A 27,483-nucleotide genomic window follows, 5' to 3' on the forward strand; every position below is an offset into this window, starting at 1 on the left:
CCCACTCAAACCATAATCACCATAAACAGTAGTTATCAAAACGTTTTCGGACAAAAGTCGTCGTCTGTGCCCTATAAAAAGTTATCTGCGAAGGAAAGCTTTGAGCGCAGAACTAAGCTAGAAAGCGAAGACAGAACAGTCCGCTGGAACGAGCAAAAGGGAGTTTGAACAATTAAAAAAGTGAAAGGATAATGCTATTGGCACAACCGACGTGCTGAGAATTTCGAAAAATAAGCTGCTCCTACGCCCAGTATCGCTGTTCCGGGTTCTATACTAGACAATGCTCAAGAACTTCGCCGAACCTATCTTGTCGAATAAATAGCTCGGGCAGTTTGTATCTTTCAGACGGATAAAATTATTATTATCGATGACTGTGGAAGCTCTTACGAGGCTACGGACAGAATGGGTACGATTGGTAAGTAAAACAAGCAGTGATTTATTTCCATGCTGTGGATGCTAGAAAATGATTCCGTTTCAGATACGGCACAAGGAAGCACTTCTGCTAGACGCTGCTGTGTACAATAGACTCGAAATCTGCAATATCTTGAATGCCCGCAATATCCACGCAAATCTATTTTTCCAATGCATACACTCAAACACTACGGATAGGTGAATCCACTGGACTCGCATCATCATCTGCGGCAGGCCAGCGAGTTGGAGTTCTGCGGAAGAATTGTGAATTGTGGAAGAGAAAAAGGTTCATCAGATTCTCTGCAAGGAAAAAACTGAAATTCGTGGTCGTTTTCGGCGGGGTTTTTGGTCTGGGGCCTGCGCTGGTAAAATGACGTTAAATTAAATGTGGATAAAGTGGAGCTCCTTTTCGATCATTATGTTAACACAGTCCCTGGGCAAGGGTCTAGAACCGTGCGTACAGAGGAAGCGGTTCTGATTATTTTGGCTGCACTTGGAGAGAAGCTTGACCCAACGAACCATCCGAAGAAGTTTAAACATGTTGATGCTATTCCACAAAGTCAGGATACCGGGATACATCAGTACGCTTTTATTGAGAAAAAGGAAAAACCAGTTCCGGAAGCATCTGTAGTGGCGAATCAATCTGCCTCAGGCGATTTGTTGCGGTTTGAATGAGGTAATCACAATTGTTGCTATTCAACTTGCTCTCGCAGCGTTTTCAGTACTGTTGCGCACTTTTGTTTCAAGCGTTTTATTTTTTTTTTTGCATTTAATTTTTGAGCCATTTGGAGCTGAAATTTTGTCCCGAATGTTATTTTTTGTTTGTTTAATATCTGTTTTATTAATTTTGAAAATAACCATTTAATGTTGTTTTTTTTTTTACTCAACAGGCAACGGCATGAATAAGAAATAAAAGGACTGGAGAAAATTTGTACGCCCATCCTGTTTAAAGTGAACTCTCTGCGCCCAGCTAAAGCAATTTGGGAGTACCGAATTTCGGCTAAAGGTAAGTAATTTCAAATTTTTGGACATTCAGCCACAAATTATACATAACTTGATCAAAAAATTTAAAAAAATATCATCTTTCCTTTTTTTTAAATATATCAATTAAAAAAAGTATAAAAACAGAACTAAACAGTTTCAATAACTTTAAACTGAATTTACAAGTATTGTGAGATATAAAGTTGTTTCTGAAGTCAATTGGGAAACGTCTATTTTGGTTCTTCCTGTTAACTTTTTTTTATCAATTCTGAGCCTAATTTTAAATGATTCTTAATTATTTTGTCTTTGAATAAACGATTTTCAATAACTCCAATCTTAAATCATGTTTAGTTTTATTTTCAATCACCTTTAGACGTCCGAATAAGAAATTTAATTCAAGCTTAGGCAAGCTGGGAGAGCTTTTTAACGGCAATAAGAAGATGACAAAAAAAAATTAACCTTCTGTTTTTTTTTCAGGTTGAGCAGAATGCAGGAACAGAGGAAGCAGAGGACGAACATTAGAAAGCTCGAGCTTTTTCAACAGTTGTACCCGGATTGTCTTTTGCTTGCTTGAGGTAAGTGGATAAAGTTTATTTTTTTATTATTTTTAATTCTCAAGATTAAAAAAAATACAAATACACACACATACATATTCCTACTCTTTTACCACAAATACACACAACCTTCCTATTTCTTGATATCTATCTCTAATTTCTAATCTTTTAAACACTGCTCCAATTATCATTTTCCTACTTCCAACATCTAACTTCTAATTTTCTATTTCTCATCTCTCATTCTTAATATCCAATTCACTATACTTTATTTCTTATTTTAAATATTCAATTTGAAATAAATAATTTTTATTTCAAATTTCAGTTTTTTACTCGAATTTTAAATTTTTAATTTCAATTCGTTTATTTTTTTATCACTAATACTACAGGTATGCCCCGATTTTACGTACATTTTACCTCGAGTTTATGCACAGTTTTTTCAAACACAATTAAAACGTTTTTGTTTGAACTGTGCATATTGCAGGTTTATATAAATTAGGCATCGTTCACAAACAAAGCGCTGTCCACATATAACGTGAACTCTTAAGGGGGGAGGGGAGGGCTGGTAGTAAAATGCTCACATTTCAATATTTTTTCGAGAATCCATATGAATGTCTATCCATGGAGGGAGAGGGGGTTATCTGACATCATCCAAATATGTTCGCAAGGTATGTAGAAAGCCCCTAATAGGAACTTGTTTGATTTCGAATTGTTTAACAGCTGTGAGCAATTCCATGAAAAATGTCCTAATTTCGATGTATTTTATGAGTGACATTTTTGATCTAAGTGAAAATTTGCACAGATGTTCCAGTGATGTCATTTTGTGCTATTCCTTTTTTTAATCACGACTAATTAGTTCCAAAGGTTTATGTAAAAAAGAGTTGTTTGTTTGATCGGTGTGACATCTTTGACAATGTTGTAAATAATATTCCAACAAAAAAAATAAGTCTATTTATTTTACAAAGCTTAAAAATCTTGTTTTTTATGAAAACTACAAAAGGTTAGCTAAACATTTATGGTTGCCTGATCATAAGAAACAATACAGATAAAATTTTCTAAAAAGAATGGCAAATTTAAATTTTTCTGGAAGGACAAAATTAATATCTGGAACTTTCTCGGAGACACCGTATTGATCAAATCAATCGTGTCGGTTTTTCAAATATTTTTATCATTAATAGGCACTCGGTCTTGCCAATTTATGAATCAAAGCTCAAGTAAGACAGAAGGGCTGCATTCGATAAAGGTCGGTGTTATTACGAGCACACACACACAATCCATATTCATTTTTTCGAGTAAATCCTTTCAAGCATTTTCCAGATGTTCTGGTTCAGTTCTTGCCATACACGGTCCATTAGCGAACGTCTATTGATTACGTAACGGAAATGATTACCTTTCTCGACATTTCAAAAACAACAATGTGTGAAAATTGAGGTATACCTATATTACTAATATAATATTATTACTGTAACAAAAAAAAATACACACACTACAGCCATAACACATACACACTATTACATCATTTCAAAACTCTACTTATATTTGAAAAACTATGGAGATTCAAAAAAATCTATCTTTTACAATTGATAGTTTTAACTGAACAAAATTAAAATACGAGTCCATTTAGCGTTACCCAGGTTGCACCACGAGGAGGCGGACTCTTTGCAACCCAAAAATTTCTAATTCTTCAATAATTTCTAATTTCAATTCTAAATTACTGAATTTCCAAATTCAAATTCGATTACCAATTTAAAATTTTGAATTTCCTACTACGAATTTTCAATTTCTAATTTCAAATCTATAATTTTCTTATTTCTAATTACTAAATAATGACTAATAATTATAGACTACAAAAACACATTCATACACAAATGCACACATCTTCCATTCCATATTTTTTTTATACACACACTGTACAAAGGGGGTGTGTGTATAAAAAAACATTCGCTGCAAACATACACACATACAATAAGAACACACACACACTCTCTTACTGCAAACACACATCTTTCATTTTTTTTCGTACACACACTGTTCAAAGGAAGTGTGTATATGAAAAAAAAAAAACACTACAAACATACTCTAAGCACACTGCAAATACACATTTCCATTCTCTCTCTTTTTTTTTTAACACACACTTTACAAAGGTAGTGTGTATTAAAAAAAATCGCTGAAAACACACATATCTTTCATTCCTTTTTTTTCATGTACACATTCTGCAAAAGAAATGTGTATATGAAAAAAAGCCATTCGTTACAAATTCACACACACACACACACTTATGCTCATTCACTACAAATACACACGCACAATCTATAACTTCTGATTCTAAAAAAATCTTCTTTTTCGATACTTATCTCTAATTCCTAGTCTCCTATACAATTTCACAATTTTCAATTTTTAGTTCCCTACGTACAAAATATAACTTCCAATTTTGTGATTCCCATAATTTATTTCTAATATCAAATTCACTATTTCAATTTCCAATGTTTTATTTCTAATTTTAAATATTCAATTTCAAATAGCTAATTTCTATTTCAAATTTCAATTTTTTGACTTGAATTTTAAATTTCATTTTTTAATTTAAATTAAAAGTATTACATATGAATTACTATGACTAATATTATATTAATACTACAAATTATAAACGCACACACACAACTCAACACAACCACACACACGTACACACAGAGGATAAGAGGATAGGGATAGGATTTATTTTGTCCGTCATTCGTTATCCTTCATCAATAATCCATCCTCCATCCATCCGTCATCCATCCACCAGCATTTATTATCCGCACAATTTTCTTCCACACTCTTAGCACTACAAAAAAAAATTGTAACATTCAAAATAAATAACACAACACAAACAATCAAAACTACATAAAACTAATGCAAATGACGAACACAAACATAAAAAAAATTCATAACACTAAGCAACACACAAAAAACATAAACGTGAACAAAAACCTCATTCTCGCCGCAAATATTCCTCATGCGACGAGTACGTCGCAGCAACCCTGGTTTGTTGAAATTCCTTTGTTTTCTTATTTCACAAACCGGCCAAGTGCTGCGACGTTAACTGTCGGTCACCACCGTAATAGTGATGACCGACTCCTCCTGCAGGGATAGATTTCCATGGGATCTTCGGGGCAGTGTTGGCTGCTGTGGCGTACCATTCAGTGAAATCAGAGATCCTGCAAGGGCAACTGTTGACCAGTCGCCCATATGCAGCGTAAAATCGATCTCTGGTTTCACTGCAGCGATAATCGTCGGCTGGCTCGATTGTTCCGCGAGATCCGTAAAATTTTGATCTTCTCCGGAACCCTCGACCCGGTCCGCACAACAGCATGCCGAAAATGTCCGCTTCAACTTCCGCCAACATGTCCTGAAGATTCCCATAGCGGAGCGAATGAAAGCAGGTACGTTCCAAACCTATCCCTATCCTCTTATGATGATTATACTTTTTTCTTCAGCCAAGTGAACTGCGATCGAAAATCGTAGATTTGTTTGTTGGTCGCTAGGGTTTTTCTGTTCTGTTGATTGTTGATCGCTATGGGTATATGTAATTCCATAGTTGTATATATTCTTTCATGCTGTTTTTTTTTTCTTCTAGCCCAGGCTCTGGTCGGTCGGACGATTTGGAAGAGAGACTGAAAAAGCTACCAGACATCGGCTCTGAGAAAATTCCCCTTCTGTAAGCGCGCATGGGAGTTCGGACACCAAGAATAAAATAAAATAACGACCAATAAATTGTTTTTATAAATATTATTTTTCATTCATTCCACGTTCCCTAGATTGGCCGGTGAGCGCGTGCAGTCGGTTCCGACCCAGGCCACACAGGATCTGCACTTATTAAAATCGCCTAGTAGACCTTTGCAAACTCGGCTGGCGCTACTATCCACAGAAACTGCCAGAGCATATCCCGCTGCGACTGGAACTAATCAAACCTCCGTAAGTGCTGAGACAGAGGGAGGATTTTTGAAGCGCTTCATCAAAAAAATGGGCTGGCTGGACAACTCTAAAGTCCGTCTGCGGATGTCGAGCTGCTATCTGTACGAATCGGTAGCCGATTGCGTTAACTACAACGAATTCTTCACGTACTTCAATATGCCTAATTCCTTCAACACCTGGTTCCTGATAACCGAGCTGCATGTGTGGATGCTGCTGGTACGTGCCATGGCCGAAGGACCGGAGAAGGATGCTGCTGGTCGGTTCATGCGTAACTGCATAGTAGAAACAATGTGGAATGATGTGACAACCCGGGCGAAGCAGCTAGCGGCTGATAACCCGTCGGCTGTACGGCCACAAATTCAACTTCTTTCAGAGCAATTTCAGGCCACGCTGATGGCTTACGACGAGGGCATCAGCAGCGATGACAAGGTGCTGTCGGGTGCCCTGTGGCGGAGGTTCTTCTCCAGTAGATGCGAAGACTACGAGCATCTGGAGCTACTAGTTAAGTACGTGAGGAGACAGGTACGTTGATTGGCTTGTGTTTTCCTTTGCGACTTTATGATTCATGTTTGTTTTAGATGGAAATGCTGGATAAGACAGACCGTTACAATTTTGCAATCAAACCAACAGTGAAGTGGCTGCCGTTGATTGAAAAACCCGGATTGTAGAGGCTGTAAATATAAACGCTGGAGTGAAAGGTGAACCTTTTGTTTATGCTATAGAATTTTCGAAATTTAAAGATTCAACTGATCATTTGATAGTGTTGGCAAATCGAACCTTACCCTTTGCTTTCTCAAAAAGTCGAAACTCCAGTTCGCGATCAACACTGAAGTAGGATCGTAGCGCTAGCTGTTTGAGCAGTCAAATGTTAGTAATTTAGGTTACATGGAGTTTTTATATGTTCTAAAACAACTTCAAATTAGCTACACAAATTGTAGGTACCAAATTTATTTTTGGATGATATTTACTTTTCTCGTTCAGCATGTTAGAGAAAACGGACGTTTTCTTTCGGGGGGTAACGGATTTTTGTCGCGTTTCTTAATCGTTAAAACAATCAAGGAATCGATTCAAACCGTGCGAAGATTGTTTTGAATAGATCTCGTTGTATTGTATATCCGTTGTCGAAGGATTTCGGTTAGTACGTTAGATTTTTCAGCACATCTTTCATAAACCTTTGAAGCTTTTAAGAGCAAAGGCTAATTCTTTGCATGAAAATTATACTTTGGTTTTTTAATTTTTTTTTTTTTTTGAATATTTCTTTTATTTATTTCGCCATTGAAAGAAGATACCTAGTAGCGCTAGCAGTAGGTTGAATGGTATTTCTCTTCCTCGCCAGCTATTGGCCCTGACGACTCTGTTGATATTGGTTTGGTTTTTGCTTGCGAAAGTGAAGGAGGGAAATATTTTTGCTTTTGTTTTCACTCATAAATTGATAATTGCTTATAAGAACTCGCGTAGGTGCGAACAGCCTTAAAAATCTCTTGTACTTGTGTCAGGGCCAATGAAATGAAAAAAAAATCATGCAAACACCAAAGCAAGCCATGAGACATTTTGTGAAATTACGTGTTTGAAGTTTTCCGCTATCGCAAAAAGTTTTTTTTTTTTGTTGCTTGCCTGAAATGCGGAAATAACGACGAAAACCGTTAAAGGACGTTTATAGATGCGAAGACTACGGGCATCTGAAAGTGTTACAATTTTGCAATCAAACCAACAGTGAAGTAAGTGCTGTTGATTGAAAATCCCGGAGTGTAGAGCTTGTGAATGAAATTGCTGGCGTGAAAAGACGAAACCGTCGTTTAAATTACAGAACTTACGATATTTAAGGACGATAATAGGTTCATTATTCATCCAATCATTTGAGTGGTGCCATTCGAACCTGATACTTGCATTTTATAAAAAAAATGAAATAATTCGTGCTCGACATTGAACCAGGATAGTAGCGCTAGTAGATTTAGCAGTGAACCGAATATCTAGGTTATATGGCGTTTCGAAGTTTAATTTTCTGCTGCCCCAAAGTGCAAAATGTTTGGAACCTAGTAATTTGACAATATTATGGTATGTGGTTAGTAAATTCTGAATATATTTTTTTATTCTTTGTCAGTTATGAAACGGCAGAAATCATGAAGACACCAAAGCAAGCCATGAGTAATTTAGTGAATTTTCGTGTTTGAAGTTTTCCGCTATCGGAATAAGTTTTTTCCTGCATGAAAGAAATTACGGTGAAATCCTTGAAAAACGGTTTCGAAATTTGAACTGAAGAACCGATCTTTTGCCCACTCAAACCATAATCACCATGAACAGTAGTTATCAAAACGTTTTCGGACAAAAGTCGTCGTCTGTGCCCTATAAAAAGTTTACTGCGAAGGAAAGCTTTGAGCGCAGAACTAAGCTAGAAAGCGAAGACAGAACAGTCCGCTGGAACGAGCAAAAGGGAGTTTGAACAAGTAAAAAAGTGAAAGGATAATGCTATTGGCACAACCGACGTGCTGAGAATTTCGAAAAATAAGCTGCTCCTACGCCCAGTATCGCTGTTCCGGGTTCTATACTAGACAATGCTCAAGAACTTCGCCGAACCTATCTTGTCGAATAAATAGCTCGGGCAGTTTGTATCTTTCAGACGGATAAAATTATTATTATCGATGACTGTGGAAGCTCTAACGAGGCTACGGACAGAATGGGTACGATTGGTAAGTAAAACAAGCAGTGATTTATTTCCATGCTGTGGATGCTAGAAAATGATTCCGTTCAGATACGGCACAAGGAAGCACTTCTGCTAGACGCTGCTGTGTACAATAGACTCGAATTCTGCAATATCTTGAATGCCCGCAATATCCACGCAAATCTATTTTTCCAATGCATACACTCAAACACTACGGATAGGTGAATCCACTGGACTCGCATCATCATCTGCGGCAGGCCAGCGAGTTGGAGTTCTGCGGAAGAATTGTGAATTGTGGAAGAGAAAAAGGTTCATCAGATTCTCTGCAAGGAAAAAACTGAAATTCGTGGTCGTTTTCGGTGGGGTTTTTGGTCTGGGGCCTGCGCTGGTAAAATGACGTTAAATTAAATGTGGATAAAGTGGAGCTCCTTTTCGATCATTATGTTAACACAGTCCCTGGGCAAGGGTCTAGAACCGTGCGTACAGAGGAAGCGGTTCTGATTATTTTGGCTGCACTTGGAGAGAAGCTTAACCCAACGAACCATTCGAAGAAGTTTACACATGTTGATGCTATTCCACAAAGTCAGGATACCGGGATACAGCAGTACGCTTTTATTGAGAAAAAGGAAAAACCAGTTCCGGAAGCATCTGTAGTGGCGAATCAATCTGCCTCAGGCGATTTGTTGTGGTTTGAATGAGGTAATCACAATTGTTGCTATTCAACTTGCTCTCGCAGCGTTTTCAGTACTGTTGCGCACTTTTGTTTCAAGCGTTTTATTTTTTTTTTGCATTTAATTTTTGAGCCATTTGGAGCTAAAATTTTGTCCCGAATGTTATTTTTTGTTTGTTTAATATCTGTTTTATTAATTTTGAAAATAACCATTTAATGTTGTTTTTTTTTACTCAACAGGCAACGGCATGAATAAGAAATAAAAGGACTGGAGAAAATTTGTACGCCCATCCTGTTTAAAGTGAACTCTCTGCGCCCGGCTAAAGCAATTTGGGAGTACCGAATTTCGGCTAAAGGTAAGTAATTTCAAATTTTTGGACATTCAGCCACAAATTATACATAACTTGATCAAAAAAAAAAATATCATCTTTCCTTTTTTTTTAAATATATCAATTGAAAAAAGTATAAAAACAGAACTAAACAGTTTCAATAACTTTAAACTGAATTTACAAGTATTGTGAGATATAAAGTTGTTTCTGAAGTCAATTGGGAAACGTCTATTTTGGTTCTTCCTGTTAACTTTTTTTTATCAATTCTGAGCCTAATTTTAAAATCATTATTTTGTCTTTGAATAAACGATTTTCAATAACTCGTTGTTAATGTTTAAAAAAAAAAATGTTTAGTTTTATTTTCAATCACCTTTAGACGTCCGAATAAGAAATTTAATTCAAGCTTAGGCAAGCTGGGAGAGCTTTTTAACGGCAATAAGAAGATGGCAAAAAAATTTAACCTTCTGTTTTTTTTAGGTTGAGCAGAATGCAGGAACAGAGGAAGCAGAGGACGAACATTAGAAAGCTCGAGCTTTTTCAACAGTTGTACCCGGATTGTCTTTTGCTTGCTTGAGGTAAGTGGATAAAGTTTATTTTTTTATTATTTTCAATTCTCAAGATTAAAAAAATACAAATACACACACATACATATTCCTACTCTTTTACCACAAATACACACAACCTTCCTATTTCTTGATATCTATCTCTAATTTCTAATCTTTTAAACACTGTTCCAATTATCATTTTACTACTTCCAACATCTAACTTCTAATTTTCTATTTCTCATCTTTCATTCTTAATATCCAATTCACTATACTTTATTTGTAATTTTAAATATTCAATTTGAAATAAATAATTTTTATTTCAAATTTCAGTTTTTTACTCGAATTTTAAATTTTTAATTTAAATTCGTTTATTTTTTTATCACTAATACTACAGGTATGCCTCGATTTTACGTACATTTTACCTCGAGTTTATGCACAGTTTTTTCAAACACAATTAAAACGTTTTTGTTTGAACTGTGCATATTGCAGGTTTATATAAATTAGGCATCGTTCACAAACAAAGCGCTGTCCACATATAACGTGAACTCTTAAGGGGGGAGGGGAGGGCTGGTAGTAAAATGCTCACATTTCAATAATTTTTCGAGAATCCATATGAATGTCTATCCATGGAGGGAGAGGGGGTTATCTGACATCATCCAAATATGTTCGCAAGGTATATAGAAAGCCCCTAATAGGAACTTGTTTGATTTCGAATTGTTTAACAGCTGTGAGCAATTCCATGAAAAATGTCCTAATTTCGATGTATTTTATGAGTGACATTTTTGATCTAAGTGAAAATTTGCACAGATGTTCCAGTGATGTCATTTTGTGCTATTCCTTTTTTTAATCACGACTAATTAGTTCCAAGGGTTTATGTAAAAAAGAGTTGTTTGTTTGATCGGTGTGACATCTTTGACAATGTTGTAAATAATATTCCAACAAAAAAAAAATAAGTTTATTTATTTTACAAAGCTTAAAAATCTTGTTTTTTATGAAAACTACAAAAGGTTAGCTAAACATTTATGGTTGCCTGATCATAAGAAACAATACAGATAAAATTTTCTAAAAAGAATGGCAAATTTAAATTTTTCTGGAAGGACAAAATTAATATCTGGAACTTTCTCGGAGACACCGTATCGATCAAATCAATCGTGTCGGTTTTTCAAATATATTTATCATTAATAGGCACTCGGTCTTGCCAATTTATGAATCAAAGCTCAAGTAAGACAGAAGGGCTGCATTCAATAAAGGTCGGTGTTATTACGAGCACACACACACAATCCATATTCATTTTTTCGAGTAAATCCTTTCAAGCATTTTCCAGATGTTCTGGTTCAGTTCTTGCCATACACGGTCCATTAGCGAACGTCTATTGATTACGTAACGGAAATGATTACCTTTCTCGACATTTCAAAAACAACAATGTGTGAAAATTGAGGAATACCTATATTACTAATATAATATTATTACTGTAACAAAAAAAAAAATACACACACTACAGCCATAACACATACACACTATTACATCATTTCAAAACTCTACTTATATTTGAAAAACTATGGAGATTCAAAAAAATCTATCTTTTACAATTGATAGTTTTAACTGAACAAAATTAAAATACGAGTCCATTTAGCGTTACCCAGGTTGCACCACGAGGAGGCGGACTCTTTGCAACCCAAAAATTTCTAATTCTTCAATAATTTCTAATTTCAATTCTGAATTACTGAATTTCCAAATTCAAATTCGATTACCAATTTAAAATTTTGAATTTCCTACTACGAATTTTCAATTTCTAATTTCAAATCTATAATTTTCTTATTTCTAATTACTAAATAATGACTAATAATTATAGACTACAAAAACACATTCATACACAAATGCACACATCTTCCTTTCCATATTTTTTTTATACACACACTGTACAAAGGGGGTGTGTGTATAAAAAAAACATTCGCTGCAAACATACACACATACAATAAGAACACACACACTCTCTTACTGCAAACACACATCTTTCAATTCTTTTTTTTTTTCGTACACACACTGTTCAAAGGAAGTGTGTATATGAAAAAAAACACTACAAACATACTCTGGGCACACTGCAAATACACATTTCCATTCTCTCTCTGTTTTTTAACACACACTTTACAAAGGTAGTGTGTATTAAAAAAAATCGCTGAAAACACACATATCTTTCATTCCTTTTTTTTCATGTACACATTCTGCAAAAGGAATGTGTATATGAAAAAAAAGCCATTCGTTACAAATTCACACACACCTATGCTCATTTACTACAAATACACACGTACAATCTCTAACCTCAGATTCTAAAAAAATCTTCTTTCTTGATACTTATCTCTAATTCCTAGTCTCCTATACAATTTCACAATTTTCAATTTTTAGTTCCCTACGTACAACATATAACTTCCAATTTTGTGATTCCCATCATTTATTTCTAATATCAAATTCACTATTTCAATTTCCAATGTTTTATTTCTAATTTTAAATATTCAATTTCAAATAGCTAATTTCTATTTCAAATTTCAATTTTTTTACTTGAATTTTAATTTCATTTTTTAATTTAAATTAAAAGTATTACATATGAATTACTATTACTAATATTATATTAATACTACAAATTATAAACGCACACATACAACTCAACACAACCACACACACGTACACACAGAGGATAAGAGGATAGGGATAGGATTTATTTTGTCCGTCATTCGTTATCCTTAATCAATAATCCATCCTCCATCCATCCACCACCATTTATTATCCGAACAATTTTCTTCCACACTCTTAGCACTACAAAAAAAATTGTAACATTCAAAATAAATAACACAACACAAACAATAAAAACTACATAAAACTAATGCAAATGACGAACACAAACATAAAAAAAATTCATAACACTAAGCAACACACAAAAAACATAAACGTGAACAAAAACCTCATTCTCGCCGCAAATATTCCTCATGCGACGAGTACGTCGCAGCAACCCTGGTTTGTTGAAATTCCTTTGTTTTCTTATTTCACAAACCGGCCAAGTGCTGCGACGTTCACTGTCGGTCACCACCGTAATAGTGATCACCGACTCCTCCTGCAGGGATAGATTTCCATGGGATCTTCGGGGCAGTGTTGGCTGCTGTGGCGTACCATTCAGTGAAATCAGAGATCCTGCAAGGGCAACTGTTGACCAGTCGCACATATGCAGCGTAAAATCGATCTCTGGTTTCACTGCAGCGATAATCGTCGGCTGGCTCGATTGTTCCGCGAGATCCGTAAAATTTTGATCTTCTCCGGAACCCTCGACCCGGTCCGCACAACAGCATGCCGAAAATGTCCGCTTCAACTTCCGCCAACATGTCCTGAAGATTCCCATAGCGGAGCGAATGAAAGCAGGTACGTTCCAAACCTATCCCTATCCTCTTATGATGATTATACTTTTTTCTTCAGCCAAGTGAACTGCGATCGAAAATCGTAGATTTGTTTGTTGGTCGCTAGGGTTTTTCTGTTCTGTTGATTGTTGATCGCTATGGGTATATGTACTTCCATAGTTGTAGATATTTTGTTTTATATAGTCGAACGCCTTCGGCAGTGGTTTTCTTCGGCCGGTTTTCTGACGCGGAAACCTGCCGAAGAAACCACTGCCGAAGACGTTCGATACCCTATCTACTTTCACGGACAACCACCATTTAAAATTTGTTCTTTTTCAGGTTGATGTCGAAGAACTGGCCTGGGTCGAAACCGACTGCACGCTCACCGGCCAATCTAGGGAACGTGGAATGAATGAAAAATAATATTTATAAAAACAATTTATTGGTCGTTATTTTATTTTATTCTTGGTGTCCGAACTCCCATGCGCGCTTACAGAAGGGGAATTTTCTCAGAGCCGATGTCTGGTAGCTTTTTCAGTTTCTCTTCCAAATCGTCCGACCGACCAGAGCCTGGGCTAGAAGAAAAAAAAAACAGCATGAAAGAATATATACAACTATGGAAGTACATATACCCATAGCGATCAACAATCAACAGAATAGAAAAACCCTAGCGACCAACAAACAAATCTACGATTTTCGATCGCAGTTCACTTGGCTGAAGAAAAAAGTATAATCATCATAAGAGGATAGGGATAGGTTTGGAACGTACCTGCTTTCATTCGCTCCGCTATGGGAATCTTCAGGACATGTTGGCGGAAGTTGAAGCGGACATTTTCGGCATGCTGTTGTGCGGACCGGGTCGAGGGTTCCGGAGATCAAAATTTTACGGATCTCGCGGAACAATCGAGCCAGCCGACGATTATCGCTGCAGTGAAACCAGAGATCGATTTTACGCTGCATATGTGCGACTGGTCAACAGTTGCCCTTGCAGGATCTCTGATTTCACTGAATGGTACGCCACAGCAGCCAACACTGCCCCGAAGATCCCATGGAAATCTATCCCTGCAGGAGGAGTCGGTGATCACTATTACGGTGGTGACCGACAGTGAACGTCGCAGCACTTGGCCGGTTTGTGAAATAAGAAAACAAAGGAATTTCAACAAACCAGGGTTGCTGCGACGTACTCGTCGCATGAGGAATATTTGCGGCGAGAATGAGGTTTTTGTTCACGTTTATGTTTTTTGTGTGTTGCTTAGTGTTATGAATTTTTTTTATGTTTGTGTTCGTCATTTGCATTAGTTTTATGTAGTTTTTATTGTTTGTGTTGTGTTATTTATTTTGAATGTTACAATTTTTTTTGTAGTGCTAAGAGTGTGGAAGAAAATTGTTCGGATAATAAATGGTGGTGGATGGATGACGGATGGATGGAGGATGGATTATTGATGAAGGATAACGAATGACGGACAAAATAAATCCTATCCCTATCCTCTTATCCTCTGTGTGTACGTGTGTGTGGTTGTGTTGAGTTGTATGTGTGCGTTTATAATTTGTAGTATTAATATAATATTAGTAATAGTAATTCATATGTAATACTTTTAATTTAAATTAAAAAATGAAATTAAAATTCAAGTAAAAAAATTGAAATTTGAAATAGAAATTAGCTATTTGAAATTGAATATTTAAAATTAGAAATAAAACATTGGAAATTGAAATAGTGAATTTGATATTAGAAATAAATGATGGGAATCACAAAATTGGAAGTTATATGTTGTACGTAGGGAACTAAAAATTGAAAATTGTGAAATTGTATAGGAGACTAGGAATTAGAGATAAGTATCAAGAAAGAAGATTTTTTTAGAATCAGAAGTTATAGATTGTACGTGTGTATTTGTAGTAAATGAGCATAAGTGTGTATGTGTGAATTTGTAACGAATGGCTTTTTTTTTTCATATACACATTCCTTTTGCAGAATGTGTACATGAAAAAAAGGAATGAAAGATATGTGTGTTTTCAGCGATTTTTTTTAATACACACTACCTTTGTAAAGTGTGTGTTAAAAAACAGAGAGAGAATGGAAATGTGTATTTGCAGTGTGCCCAGAGTATGTTTGTAGTGTTTTTTTTTTTCATATACACACTTCCTTTGAACAGTGTGTGTACGAAAAAAAAGAATTGAAAGATGTGTGTTTGCAGTAAGAGAGTGTGTGTGTTCTTATTGTATGTGTGTATGTTTGCAGCGAATGTTTTTTTTATACACACACCCTTTGTACAGTGTGTATAAAAAAAATGGAATGGAAGATCTGTGCATTTGTGTATGAATGTGTTTTTGTAGTCTATAATTATTAGTCATTATTATTTAGTAATTAGAAATAAGAAAATTATAGATTTGAAATTAGAAATTGAAAATTCGTAGTAGTTCAAAATTTAAAATTGGTAATCGAATTTGGAATTTGAAATTTAGTAATTTAGAATCGAAATTAGAAATTATTGAAGAATTAGAAATTTTTGGGTTGCAAAAAGTCCGCCTCCTCGTGGTGCAACCTGGGTAACGCTAAATGGACTCATATTTTAATTTCGTTATGTTAAAAACTCTCAATTGTAAAAGATAGATTTTTTTTAAATCTTCAATCTATTTATAGTTTTTCAAATATAAGTAGAGTTTTGAGATATTGTAATAGTGTGTATGTGTATTGTGTGAAAGAAATTGTGTGTATGGTGTATAGCTGTAGTGACAAAATTTGGCTAGAGTAATAATAAAATATTAGAAATACAGGTATACCTCGATTCTCTACAAAATTATTGTCAAACAAACAATTAATAATTTATTGTTCGTGATCCAAAGAAAAAAAATCTAGCACAAAATGACATCTTCAGTCGATAGGTACATCTCTGAAAATTTTCACCCAGGTTAAAAAATGTCACTTATAAAATATATTAAATTTAGTATATTTTTTATAAAATTGCTCTCAGCTTTTAAATGATTTAAAATCAAACAATTAGAGGCTATCTATATACCTCGCGGACATATTTGAATGATTTCAGATAACCCCCTTCTCCCTCCATGGATAAACATTCATATAAATTTTCGAAAAATCATATGAAGTGTGGAAATTTTCCTACCTTCCCTCCCGTTTGAACTGAGAATGTGTTTGAAAAAACTGTGCATAAAAACGAGGTAAAATGTACGTCAAATCGAGGGTGCGTATAATCGAAGTGTACCTAAGTGTAGTATAAGTTATAAAAAATAAAATTGAAATTAAAAATATAAATTTTGAAGTTCAAGTGAAAAATTGAAATTCGAAATTGAATATTTAAAATTAGAAATAAAGTATAGTGAATTGGATATTAAGAATGAGAGATGAGAAATAGAAAATTAGAAGTTAGATGTTGGAAGCAGGAAATTGATAATTGCAGAAGTGTATAAGAGATTAGAAATTAAAGATAGATACCAAGAAATAAGAAGTAATGAAAGAAAATGTGCGTATTTACAGTAAAAGTGTGTGTGTATATTGTATGTGAGTATGTTTACAGTGAACGTTTTTAATATACACACTCCTTGGTTTGAACTTGTAAAGTTAAAGAATATCTATGTAAAAGAAAGATTTTTTTAAATCTTCAGAAATAATAATAATAAAAAAATGAACTTTGTCCACTTACCTTAAGCAATTAAAAGACAATCTGGGAAAAGTAGATGCAATACACATCCATACTGTACAACAATTGTAGAAGCTCGAGCTTTCCAATGTTCGGTTCCCGCCGCTCCCTGCTTCCTGCTGAACCTGAAAAAAAAAAGAAAAGGTTAAATTTCTTTTGCCACCTTTTTATTGCCGTTTAAAAACTCTCCCAGCTTTCCTAAGATTGAAATAATTTTCTCATTTGGACGCCTAAAAGTGATTAAAAAATAAACCAAACATTATTTAGGATTGGAATTACTTAATACCGTTTTTTCAATGACAAAATAAGAATCATTCTAAATTAGACTCAGAAGTGCTAGAAAAGCTTAACAAAAAGAATCAAAATAGATAATGTTTCCTAATTGACTTCAGAATTGGCAAACGATTTTAAATGTCACAATTCTTGTATATCCAATTTGAAGTCAATGAAACTGTTTGGTTCTGTTTCTATACTTTTTTCATTGATATGTTTAAAAAAAAGCGAAGATGATATTTTTTGGTTCATATATATTGAAATTAAGAAATGCATAATTTGGGTCTAAATGTCAAAAAAGCTTAAATTACCAACTGACTGGTAATTGTTTAACAAATTTTCTTGACCACAAATTCAATAAGGACATTCCCTAGTATTGACAAAAAAAATCTTGAAAGCTTACCTTCAGCCACAATTAGGTGAATCAAAATCGCTTTCGCCAGAAGCCAGCAAGTTCACTTCAAGTTGGGCGTACAAATGTTCTCTAGTCCTTTTATTCCTTGTTGGGCCATTTCCTGGTTAGTGAAAAACAAAACATTAAATGATTATCTTCAAAACTAATAAAACAAATAATAAACTAAGAAAAAATAACATTCGGGAGAGAGTTTTAACTCCAAATGATTCAAAGATTGAGTGCAGAAAATAAAATACTTGGAAAAAATGTGCGCAACACTACTAAAAACGCTGCGAGGGTAAGTTGAATAACAACAATTGTAATTACGTCATTTAAACCGCAATAAATCGTCTGAGTCAGATTCACTCGTCACTACAGATGCTCCGGAACTGGGTTTCACTTTTTATCGTTGAAAGCGTGCTGCTGTATTCCGGTATCCTGACTTTACCGAACAGCATCAAAATGTTTTAACTCCTTCGGACGGTTCGTTGGGTCCAGCTTCTCTGCAAGTGCAGCCAAATTAATTAGAACCGCTTCCTCCGTACGCACGGTTTCGGACGCTTGCTATAATCATCGAAAAGGAGCTCCACTTTATCCACACTTAATTTAACATCATTTTCCAGCACTGGCTCCAGACCAAAAACCCTTCCGAAAACGACCAACGCGTGCTGAAATTTCGATCTTTTTTCTTGCAGAGAACCACCTGAAAATTCTTTCCACTGTCGGAGATTCCTATTGTACAAATGAAAAGTATCGATTTGATTAAAGTTAAAACAACTGATCGGTGCTATATGCATTAGAATCTTGAAGCTAAAAGAAAAAAAAATCTAACCCTTCTAATACCTTGCCTTGATCGTCCCATTCGGTAAATACTCTTGAACCGTAGCATCTACTTGGGAGTGCATAATCACCGGTTTTCGAGAATTTTAACGTAATTGGGTTTCACGCAGCAAAAATTAGCTTGTTCCAAATCTGAAGAGGTTCAACGCGAAATGACGCAAAGTTTGGCTTGGTTTGCTTTGAAGTTTCCGTGATTTCCGCCGTTTCATGACTGATGGACTAGAAGAAAAAAAAATCACCTTTAGAATCAATGAAAAAAAAAACGCTGTGAAAGCTTAAGACTAGAAACCTGAACACCTCAAAAAACTTTTTTCGAAGATTTTCATCTTAAATTCTTCCATAGAGCAAAAAAAAAATATTCCTATAGCTAAAAATTTTGAACGAAAAATGTCACAAAGTTTATCATAGCTTGCTTTGGTGTATTCAGGATTTTCACTGCTCTACGAGAATGACGAAAAACGCGAAAAACCCTAGAAACAAATGAAATCCGTCCCGTGGGAAACATATAGGTAAATTATCGACCGTTTTGGTGCAGTTCAGAGCAATAAAAATAAATCGCTTCCCGCTTCCCGTAATTCAGGCATCAACTGCAACCGAATTGTCTCGAAATACTTTCATTCCGCGAATTCGGAAAGTGCACAACGATTGTTTCAGTATGATAACGGTGCAAATAATAAAAATCTCAATCTCTACAATTTTGCCCGTGGAACATTCTTTTATCACTGATAAAAAAAAAACGAACAGCAACAATTGTAATTACCTCATTCAAACCGCGACAAATCGTTTGAGGCATATTCACTCGCCATATACAGATGCTTCCGGATTTTTTTTCTCATTAAAAGCGTACTGCTGTATTCCGGTATCCATGACTTCGCTATGCTGATGCTATTCCACCAAAATGTTTAAATTCCTTCGGATGGTTCGTTAGACTGGGGCTTTTTATCGTTTTTAACCGAAAACGTTTTCATAACTACTGCGAATGGTAATTTTGGTTTGAATGAACAAAAAGTTCGATTCTTCGGTTTGAAACAGTTTTTCAACGGTTTTCGTCGTAATTTCTTCCATGCAGCAAACAAACTTATTTCGATAGCGGAAAACTTTGAATAGAATATGTCACCGTTTTTCATGGGTTGCTTTGGTGTCTTCATCTTTTTTACGACTCTATGGAAAGAATCATACAGTCAAAAATTTGTTCATCTGGCAGCTCTGCGGCAATGAAATCCGCTCCGCTGTAAAAATATATAGATTGTCAACCGTTTGTTTTGAGCTCTTAGGTTTTGAGAACTAAAATCTAGCGTAAAATGCATTGATAGTTTCTCAAAGCCGTAACTCCCGGAAATTTCAATCAATTCAGAAATTAAACGCAGCAGAATTGTAAGTACACCTTTGAAATATTTTCCTTCCGTGGATACAGAAAGTGCATACGCTTTGTTTGAACGGTTTGAACAGTGACTTTACGCTCTCCTCTTTCAGATGCACATTAACAACATGACACAGCCGAACGGTGAAAATAACCAAAACTCGAATCTCTACATGCGCCTACAACAGTCCCAGACCGTACGTGCCAACATTCAAAACATATCGCAATTACTCAACACAGGACTCAACCCGGAAACGTTGGATATTTGTGTGAAGCTACTGGAAGCCGGCGTTCATCCCCAGTCGCTAGCGGAAGTCGTAACGCAAATTCGACGCGAAATCGCCAATCTCGAATCAGATGAACAATAGCTTTGCCCGTGGAACATTCTTTCATCACAAAATAAATATGCAAGTTGAATAGCAACAATTGTGATTACCTCAATCAAATCGCGACAAATCGTCTGAGGCAGATTCACTCGCCACTACAGACGCTTCCGGAACTGGTTTTCTCTTTTTCTCATTGAAAGCGTACTGCTGTATTCCAGTATCCTGACTTTGTGGAATAGCGTCAAAATGTTTAAACTCTTTCGGATGGTTCGTTGGGTCCAGCTTCTCTCCAAGTGCAGCCAAAGAAATAAGAACCGCTTCCTCCGTACGCACGGTTCTAGACCCTTGCCCAGGAACTGTGTTGACATAATGATCGAAAAGGAGCTCCACTTTATCCACGTTTAATTTAACGTCATTTTCCAACGCAGGCTCTAGACCAAAAACCCCTCCAAAAACGACCAACGCGTGCTGAAATTTCAGTTCCTTGCAGGAAATCTCATGAACATCCTTTCCAGTGTCAGAGGTCCCTATCGTCAAATCGTACCCGCCTTTGTACGGACTTTTGGTAAACACCTGAGAAAGAGAGTTTGCTATGCGCACACTGTACCCCCAATAGATGCCGGTTTCCTGTCGAGGCTGTGTAGGTGGAACAACTTTGGCGCGAATCTTTTTCGATTTAAGATCCACCCCCGGAGGCATTTTGACCGTAACTCGCAGTCCCGCTTTCAACTGACCGTCAACGAGGACATCGTTAAGCAAACCTACATTCACAAACGCAGAACGATCGTTTTTGGTGGGCTTGTTGGTCACTACTCCTTCGCGGAACTCAAACTCGCTGGCCTGCCGCAGATGATGCTGTGAGTCCAATGGATTTACCAATCCGCAGTATTTAAGGTCGTTGTGCATTGGAAAAAATGATTTGCGCAGATACTGAGGGCATTCAAGATATTGCAGAATTCGAGCCAATTGTACACAGCAGCGTCTGGCGGAAGTGCTGCCTTGTGCCGTATCTGAAACGGAGTCGTCGTATAGTGTCCACAGCATGGAGACAAATCACCGCATCATGTTTTACTCACCAATCGTACCCATTCTGTCCATAGCCTGGTTAGAGCTACCACAGTCATCGAAAACAATAATTTCATCCACTTGAAATATACAAGCCGCCCGAGCTATTTGTCCGGCTAAATAGGTGCGAAGTTCTTGCGACTGAGCATTGTCTAGTATAGAACCCGGAACAGCGATACTGAGCGTAGAAGCGGCTTTATTTTCCGGAATACTCGGCACGTCGATTGTGGCAGTAGCAATATCCTTTTCGTTTTCCACCTGTTCAAACTCCCGTTTTACCCGTTCCAGCAGATGGTTCTGTCTTTTCTTCTTGCTTAGCTCTTTGCGCTCGAAGCGTTCCTTTGCAGATAACTTTTTATAGGGCACTGACGAGGACTTTCTATCCGAATTCGTTTTCATAACTACTGCTGATGGTGATAACGGTTTGAGGGGACAAAAGTTCGGTTTTGCTACGGGAGTTGCAAACCGTGAAGCCACGCGTTAATTTTGTTATTGTTTTGCTGCAGTACATAGATAGTGCAGTCTTGGGTGCATTAACGGGTAAGGGCAGTAAGACTGAAACAGAGATGCCAGATAATATATATTAAAAATATTTGAAACCGCTTTTAAGCCTGTAGTACACTCTTTGACCCAGCCAGAGATGCCAGACTTTTTTTTGGCAAGTCTGTATAATCCATAAAAATGTCTGTATAAGTCTGTATACCGCTGCGAAAAAAAGTTACCGATACATTGATACCTAATTATTTGTCGACCTGTCAGATTGTTTTGTTTTATTGCTTGTTTTGATTGTTCTTTTTCGAGTCTATCATAGTTGGTCGATTAATCGATAACTAATTTATCTTTTAAATCTAAGTAACACATAGAAGTAAGAGTCTTTCCCGTGATAAAAATCGTCGTTCGTCGTAATGTAGCTAAACTGATACATGATGGCAGAAGTCTCGCGGTTATAAAAATAGTACCTTCAAGGTTTGGGACATTTTAAGCAATTTTTCAACGTTGGATATTGCTCCGAATAGAACAAACGGTCTTTTCACCAATATAACCTGCATGGCAATCGATCGAGTCAATCAGCTGTTTGTTACTGGGGGCGAAACAGGCAGATTAGTGCCCACGGGGCCGATAAAAACCCCGATAGCCTGACTCGATTCCCGCTGTCATGATTTCACTCTCAAAAACGCAAGATTAATATGTTCAGCAAAGTGTTCAGTTCCTAGTTCACTTTTTCCAGCAACGGCTACAGTGACTTTTGGTTTCTGTGTTCGTTTCTTTGTGTATACTGGTAAAACCATTATGTAGAATATCAGATATCTGTGTAATATCTGTATTATACTAAATGTCTGTATAAAATCTGTAGGCTTATGCGTGTCTGTATCGCAACACAGAAAGTCTGTATAATACAGATTTGTCTGTATATCTGGCATCTCTGGACCCAGCGTCAAATATTTGTCACTTTTGACAGATAAAAATTTGGTCAAAGATAATTATTTGTCACTCCAATTTTAACATGGGGCAAACACGGGCAAACAACAACCATGATGTCAAATAAATTTGACCATTATGTCAGAAGGTCAAATATTTGACCATTAGACAAAGAGTGTACTACAGGCTTTAGAAAGTGGAAAAATATGCTTACGTAATTATTGAACGGCCCCCAAAGTTTGGGAAATAGGGTGATTGCTCGTGGTTCGTACAATACAAAATGCAACCAAGAAATTGCTCCAAACCACGGGAATGGCATCGCTGTCAGCTACCATCAGGGATGCCACATATACAGATTTTTCAACTGAAAAATCAATACAGAATCTGTATTACAGAATTACAGAATATTGCCAAAAATACAGATTTTACAGATTTTTTTTTTGTTATACCGACGAACTGAAATCAATTTCAAAGGTAGAATTCGATTATACGATTTTCAAAGTTTTGTAAAAAACAACATCAGGTTTATGTAGGTATCGATGAAGAAGAAGTGGAATGTAACTTGAACGATTTCACCGATCCTGTTGTGAAAATGGCAGCTTTAAGTAATCTTATATCGTTCGTGAGATGAGAAAATTTAAACGATTTGATGCGACAATTCCCCAAATGTGTAACAGTATCTAACTGACAAGGGCTGTCTAACGAATTTCGCATGCTTGAAAAAAACTTATTGACCGGAAGATTCATTGAAACAAATAACTTAACTTGGTCTGAGCTGTTGAACACCATTAGGTGGAATTTCAAGTTTCCATTACAGATCATTTATGAGATTTTTTTAAATAAATCCATACTCTTCTGCTTGTTTAGAACGCATACTTTTGATATATAGTTAAAATCAGAAATTGCATGGCCCCTAAGCTAATGATCTCAATTTTAAAAGCTGAAAGCAACGTTGCAGACCGAGGAGATACTAATATTAAATTAACGAAAACTTGAATCAATAAATTCAACAAAAACCTGCATAAACATCACGTAGAGAAGAATGAATTTGTTTGAATATGTTCTGCAAGTAAAAATTTTTCCATCCAACATTCTGAGTTTGCTCGATGCAGATTTTTAATACAGATTTTTTGGCCCGAGATACAGATATACAGATATTTTCAAAGAAAAATACAGATATAAATGTGGCAACCCTGGCTACCATACGTTTGACGCGTTACCAACATCACTGGCACTGGCCTAGCGAACCTATACATTAGTGGCTTCTTTCTCTTCTTCTTCGCTATGAAACATATCCCCGGTTGAACATTATTTTCGTCTGCCTTACGCAAAATCCAGTGCAACCAGAAAAATTCATTTTTTTGATGTTTTTATTTAACAAAAAAAAAAAAAACAATAAAAATAAGATTACAAACAACACATAAAACAGTACAACAAAATTTCATCTATATTTAAATCAGTATACTTCTACTGTCAAACTTCTTTTTTCTTGTTTTACCCCCTTCTCCGGACTTTATTCGGAACAAAACAAATTTCTTGATTAGATTTTTAAAAAGAATACAATGAAAAATATTAGGTAAAACACTTAATTCCTGTTGCAAAATCAAGGGTAAATTGTTTGTTTGTGGAGGAAAGCTTGCTTTCACGTTTCGATACAAAACTTCCATTCCGTTAAAAAAAGCAAATAATTCTACAGATAAGAAACGATAAGTTGCATTACCAGCTGTCCTGGCCCGTATGCGAGAGAATATAGCGTGTTGCTCGGGAATCTTCTTAGAAATGAGCAATTTGTCGAAACATGACTTGCATGCCAATGTATTCCTGCGAATTTTACCCAGTATATATCCTGATATATGGTATAATGCCTGTTGTTCCGATTTGTCGAAGTAATTGGATGCTTCAGAAATTAATGTTTCATAATCCAGCTCAATGAAGTCTGTAGGATTAATCAACTCACAAATTGCTCCCAATTGCAGTAAAGAGTTGTCGGGGTTATTTCCTTTTTTAACGTTTTTGCGTTTACTAATGATATCGGTCAATCCAATTAGATGTTGTTGATAATCAAATTCATATGATGAAGATAAAACCGGTGCCATGTATTGAGACAAAGCTATTGTTTTCAGGTGCTGAGAAAACTGAAGCGAAGTTGGTCGTTTCTGTTTATACCGAACCAGGGAGAAAAGGCTTTCTAGGCAATTTTAATCGAATCGACCAGTGATAATCGTTTTGTGTCCGTTGTTCAGCAATTCTTTGGACAATCGGATTATTGCGTAGGAGCAAATGTTAACTCCTGCCTGCCAAGGCTTCCAACGACTATTTTCACCAACCAACACGTCGTATATGAGACGAGATACATGCTGTAGATGTTCGACGGCATATTGATAGTGTTTGGGATTGTCCTCGCTGAGAGCAGTATTCTCATTACGATTGGTCATCATGTTGTACCAAAGAGCAATGTCCTCTATAAAAGCTGCTGTGGCGTTCAAAGCTGGATCATTCAAATGTATCGCTAAAACTTGAAGAGCTGACTACACTGCAAACCCTAGTTTTGTCAATAGAGGACATTTTTTGTTCAAAATTGACATCGTTGTCAGTAAGTTTATGACACATCTTCAATTGATATCCTTTCTCCGACGCTACTAACTTTTGGAGGTGATTGCGATGAACTATGTTCGTAGAAAGCTTTTTGCACTCAACGTACCACGCGGGAAGAACTAAGAAGACATTGTTGATCCACCCATGTACCATGTTCTTAAAAATATGTACTGGATCTGGTACGAGCTCCAGCTTGCGCGATTTATCGATAGGATGCGGCACTGGTATACTGTTAGATACTTTAGACCGACCTATATCCATTCCCAAATCTCTCCACAGCCTCAGGTTTTCAGAACCTGAATCAGAGGTTAAAAACTGAACTCGCAAGCCAATCGATTCCGCTCGACCAATTATTTCTATGACTCTATCTTTCAGTACGTGCCCCGAGATTGAACTACCAGTATGATCGTACCCGACAACTTGTTTCCATCTTGAGGAAATTCCTACAAGCATGTAAATTAATGCTTTACTGGCCAATGTGTTCGAAATCGGCAAAGTTGTAGTTACGATCAACTGTTTTCTATTCAGACAAAATTCGCGTGCCTCCTCGGTGCTCATTTCATCAAGAATGATACCGCAATCCAGTTCATTTTTTGACATCGATGAAATTTTATATTGAAACATCGTGAAAATATCCTCCAAAACTCCTGCGATAAATGTTTTTCCCGCAATTAGGATTATAGATATTCGACGAACTAACATAAATACCTGGATTGAAATTGAGATCTTCAAGTTGCCTTCTGAGTGTTCTCGTTGAGGGGAACGGGTATCCTTTTTGTATTAGTTTTTTGTAACCACCATGACAAGCGAAATGTATTTGAAGACTCTCAACTATAGTTTCACTGCTCCATTTATATACTCGTTTCACTTCTCCCGAAAGAAGCTTGAGCTGCTCGGTACGAAATATTTTTTTGAAGTAGAATACTTCTCTCAGGAAGTTCGGCTACATAGGGATGTGAAATGAAAATCTAAAATCGAAAAAAGTGAAAAATATGTCCAATTTTAAATGCTAATAAATCAGTTAGTATTCGATGGATTTCCTCCGTTCTTGCAGCAATAGATTGGAAAATCTTCTAAGATTCTTCCCAAAAGAAGATAATTGTAATTTTATTATTCACACTATTGTACTATTGAAAACAGTCAAGCTTTGTTAAAACGAAAAATTCGACCTCTGATTGGTCGTTATATGATTGCTTCCCAAGCACGGTCGACAGAATCATCCCAATCCGCATGAGAGTCACAAATAAAATAGGACTTTTTTCTTACAGTTGTCCCCCGAACGTTTTGAAAACAATATGGAAATAGTTTTTGTAATCGAGAAACCATTACCTTTTATAGAAGAACTTGTGTTTATTTTCCTACAAAAGACACTAAAGCTATGATCAAAAAACAAATATTTCTTTGATTTTGTTTCCGTGATCATTGAACTACAATTTATTAATTTTTCTCTGAAGAGTCACAGACGAAATCATTTCACTTGTTAAACGAAAGTATTTGTTCCATTATGTAGTCACGGTGATAAATTGAAGTACAAATGGCTTTTTGTCTTAGAATAGTCACCAAGAAATTAAGAGGTACATTTAAATTTTTCTGACAAATGCACAGTGACTTTTTATAGAAATAGTTTCCCCAGTTAGTCACTGTGACTTTTGTAAGAAAATATTTGACAAAAGTTTTGTTTAATAGAGTTCGTGACCTTTTGAAAGAACTTATAAGTTATTAACATTGTCACAGTGATTTTGGTAATCATCTTTTTTGGTTTGAGTAAAAATCAGAAAAAGTAAACATCGGGCTTTGACCAACAAATGTTACTATTTAGTCACCGTGACTTTTGTAAGGAAACATATGCCAACTGTTGCCATTGAACAATATGTGATCTTTCTGAAAGTTCCGCGGGATTTTAGTAACTATCCTTTTTTAACCAAATAACAAAAAAAAGTTCAATTTAATAAGGTTGCATATTCCCTGAAACTAATGTTCGATTGGTATTGTCTCAAATGAGTCCCCGTATCAGTTGATCTTTATTAAAGAATTAAGAAATGATCTATAACCGTAGGAATGCATCTTGTTTACAAAAG

General features: G+C 36.0%; 2 protein-coding genes and 2 long non-coding RNA genes across 7 annotated transcripts; 2 read left to right on the top strand and 2 right to left on the bottom strand.

Annotated features, from left to right (window-relative positions):
- The first annotated feature begins 402 nt into the window (after positions 1–402).
- Positions 403–6,591, top strand: LOC129719570 (uncharacterized). The gene is made up of 8 exons (XM_055670965.1): positions 403–415; positions 842–1,076; positions 5,204–5,362; positions 5,417–5,420; positions 5,465–5,499; positions 5,557–5,637; positions 5,738–6,416; positions 6,473–6,591. The coding sequence occupies exons 1-8, from the start codon at positions 403–405 to the stop codon at positions 6,560–6,562; spliced, it is 1,296 nt and encodes a 431-aa protein (XP_055526940.1). The 3' UTR covers positions 6,563–6,591.
- A 789-nt stretch (positions 6,592–7,380) lies between these two features.
- Positions 7,381–13,880, top strand: LOC129722097 (uncharacterized). 2 transcript variants are annotated; one of them, XR_008727550.1, is made up of 6 exons: positions 7,381–7,930; positions 7,996–8,581; positions 8,644–9,252; positions 9,464–9,579; positions 10,030–10,127; positions 13,820–13,880. It is a non-coding gene; the product is annotated as an uncharacterized LOC129722097 (long non-coding RNA). The 2 variants fall into 2 exon arrangements; XR_008727551.1 differs by having other exon boundaries at positions 7,381–7,612.
- On the bottom strand, positions 13,631–19,724 carry LOC129722098 (uncharacterized). Of its 3 annotated transcripts, none has more exons than XR_008727554.1 (6): positions 19,401–19,724; positions 18,644–18,859; positions 18,128–18,532; positions 17,810–17,921; positions 17,137–17,258; positions 13,631–14,050 (listed from the first exon to the last, which is right to left on the bottom strand). It is a non-coding gene; the product is annotated as an uncharacterized LOC129722098 (long non-coding RNA). The 3 variants fall into 3 exon arrangements; XR_008727552.1 differs by having other exon boundaries at positions 13,631–14,055; XR_008727553.1 differs by having other exon boundaries at positions 13,631–14,055; positions 18,633–18,859.
- Positions 19,725–20,412: 688 nt separating this feature from the next.
- Positions 20,413–21,932, bottom strand: LOC129722090 (putative methyltransferase C9orf114). Its single transcript, XM_055675325.1, has 2 exons — positions 21,403–21,932; positions 20,413–21,336 (listed from the first exon to the last, which is right to left on the bottom strand). The coding sequence occupies exons 1-2, from the start codon at positions 21,788–21,790 to the stop codon at positions 20,438–20,440; spliced, it is 1,287 nt and encodes a 428-aa protein (XP_055531300.1). The 5' UTR covers positions 21,791–21,932; the 3' UTR covers positions 20,413–20,437.
- Positions 21,933–27,483: the final 5,551 nt, after the last annotated feature.

Source organism: Wyeomyia smithii, chromosome 2 (assembly GCF_029784165.1).
Source record: "Wyeomyia smithii strain HCP4-BCI-WySm-NY-G18 chromosome 2, ASM2978416v1, whole genome shotgun sequence".
Lineage (NCBI taxonomy): Eukaryota > Metazoa > Arthropoda > Insecta > Diptera > Culicidae > Wyeomyia > Wyeomyia smithii.

Bases quoted from the DNA above. Each gene is read 5' to 3' on its own strand.
- LOC129719570 (XM_055670965.1), top strand. The intron at 5,500-5,556 runs GTATATGTAATT...TTTTTCTTCTAG, and splicing joins TTGATTGTTGATCGCTATGG to CCCAGGCTCTGGTCGGTCGG. The intron at 5,638-5,737 runs GTAAGCGCGCAT...CACGTTCCCTAG, and splicing joins TCTGAGAAAATTCCCCTTCT to ATTGGCCGGTGAGCGCGTGC.
- LOC129722090 (XM_055675325.1), bottom strand. From the start codon at position 21,790: ATGAAAACGAATTCGGATAGAAAGTCCTCGTCAGTGCCCTATAAAAAG. The intron at 21,337-21,402 runs GTGAGTAAAACA...ACTCCGTTTCAG, and splicing joins GGACAGAATGGGTACGATTG to ATACGGCACAAGGCAGCACT.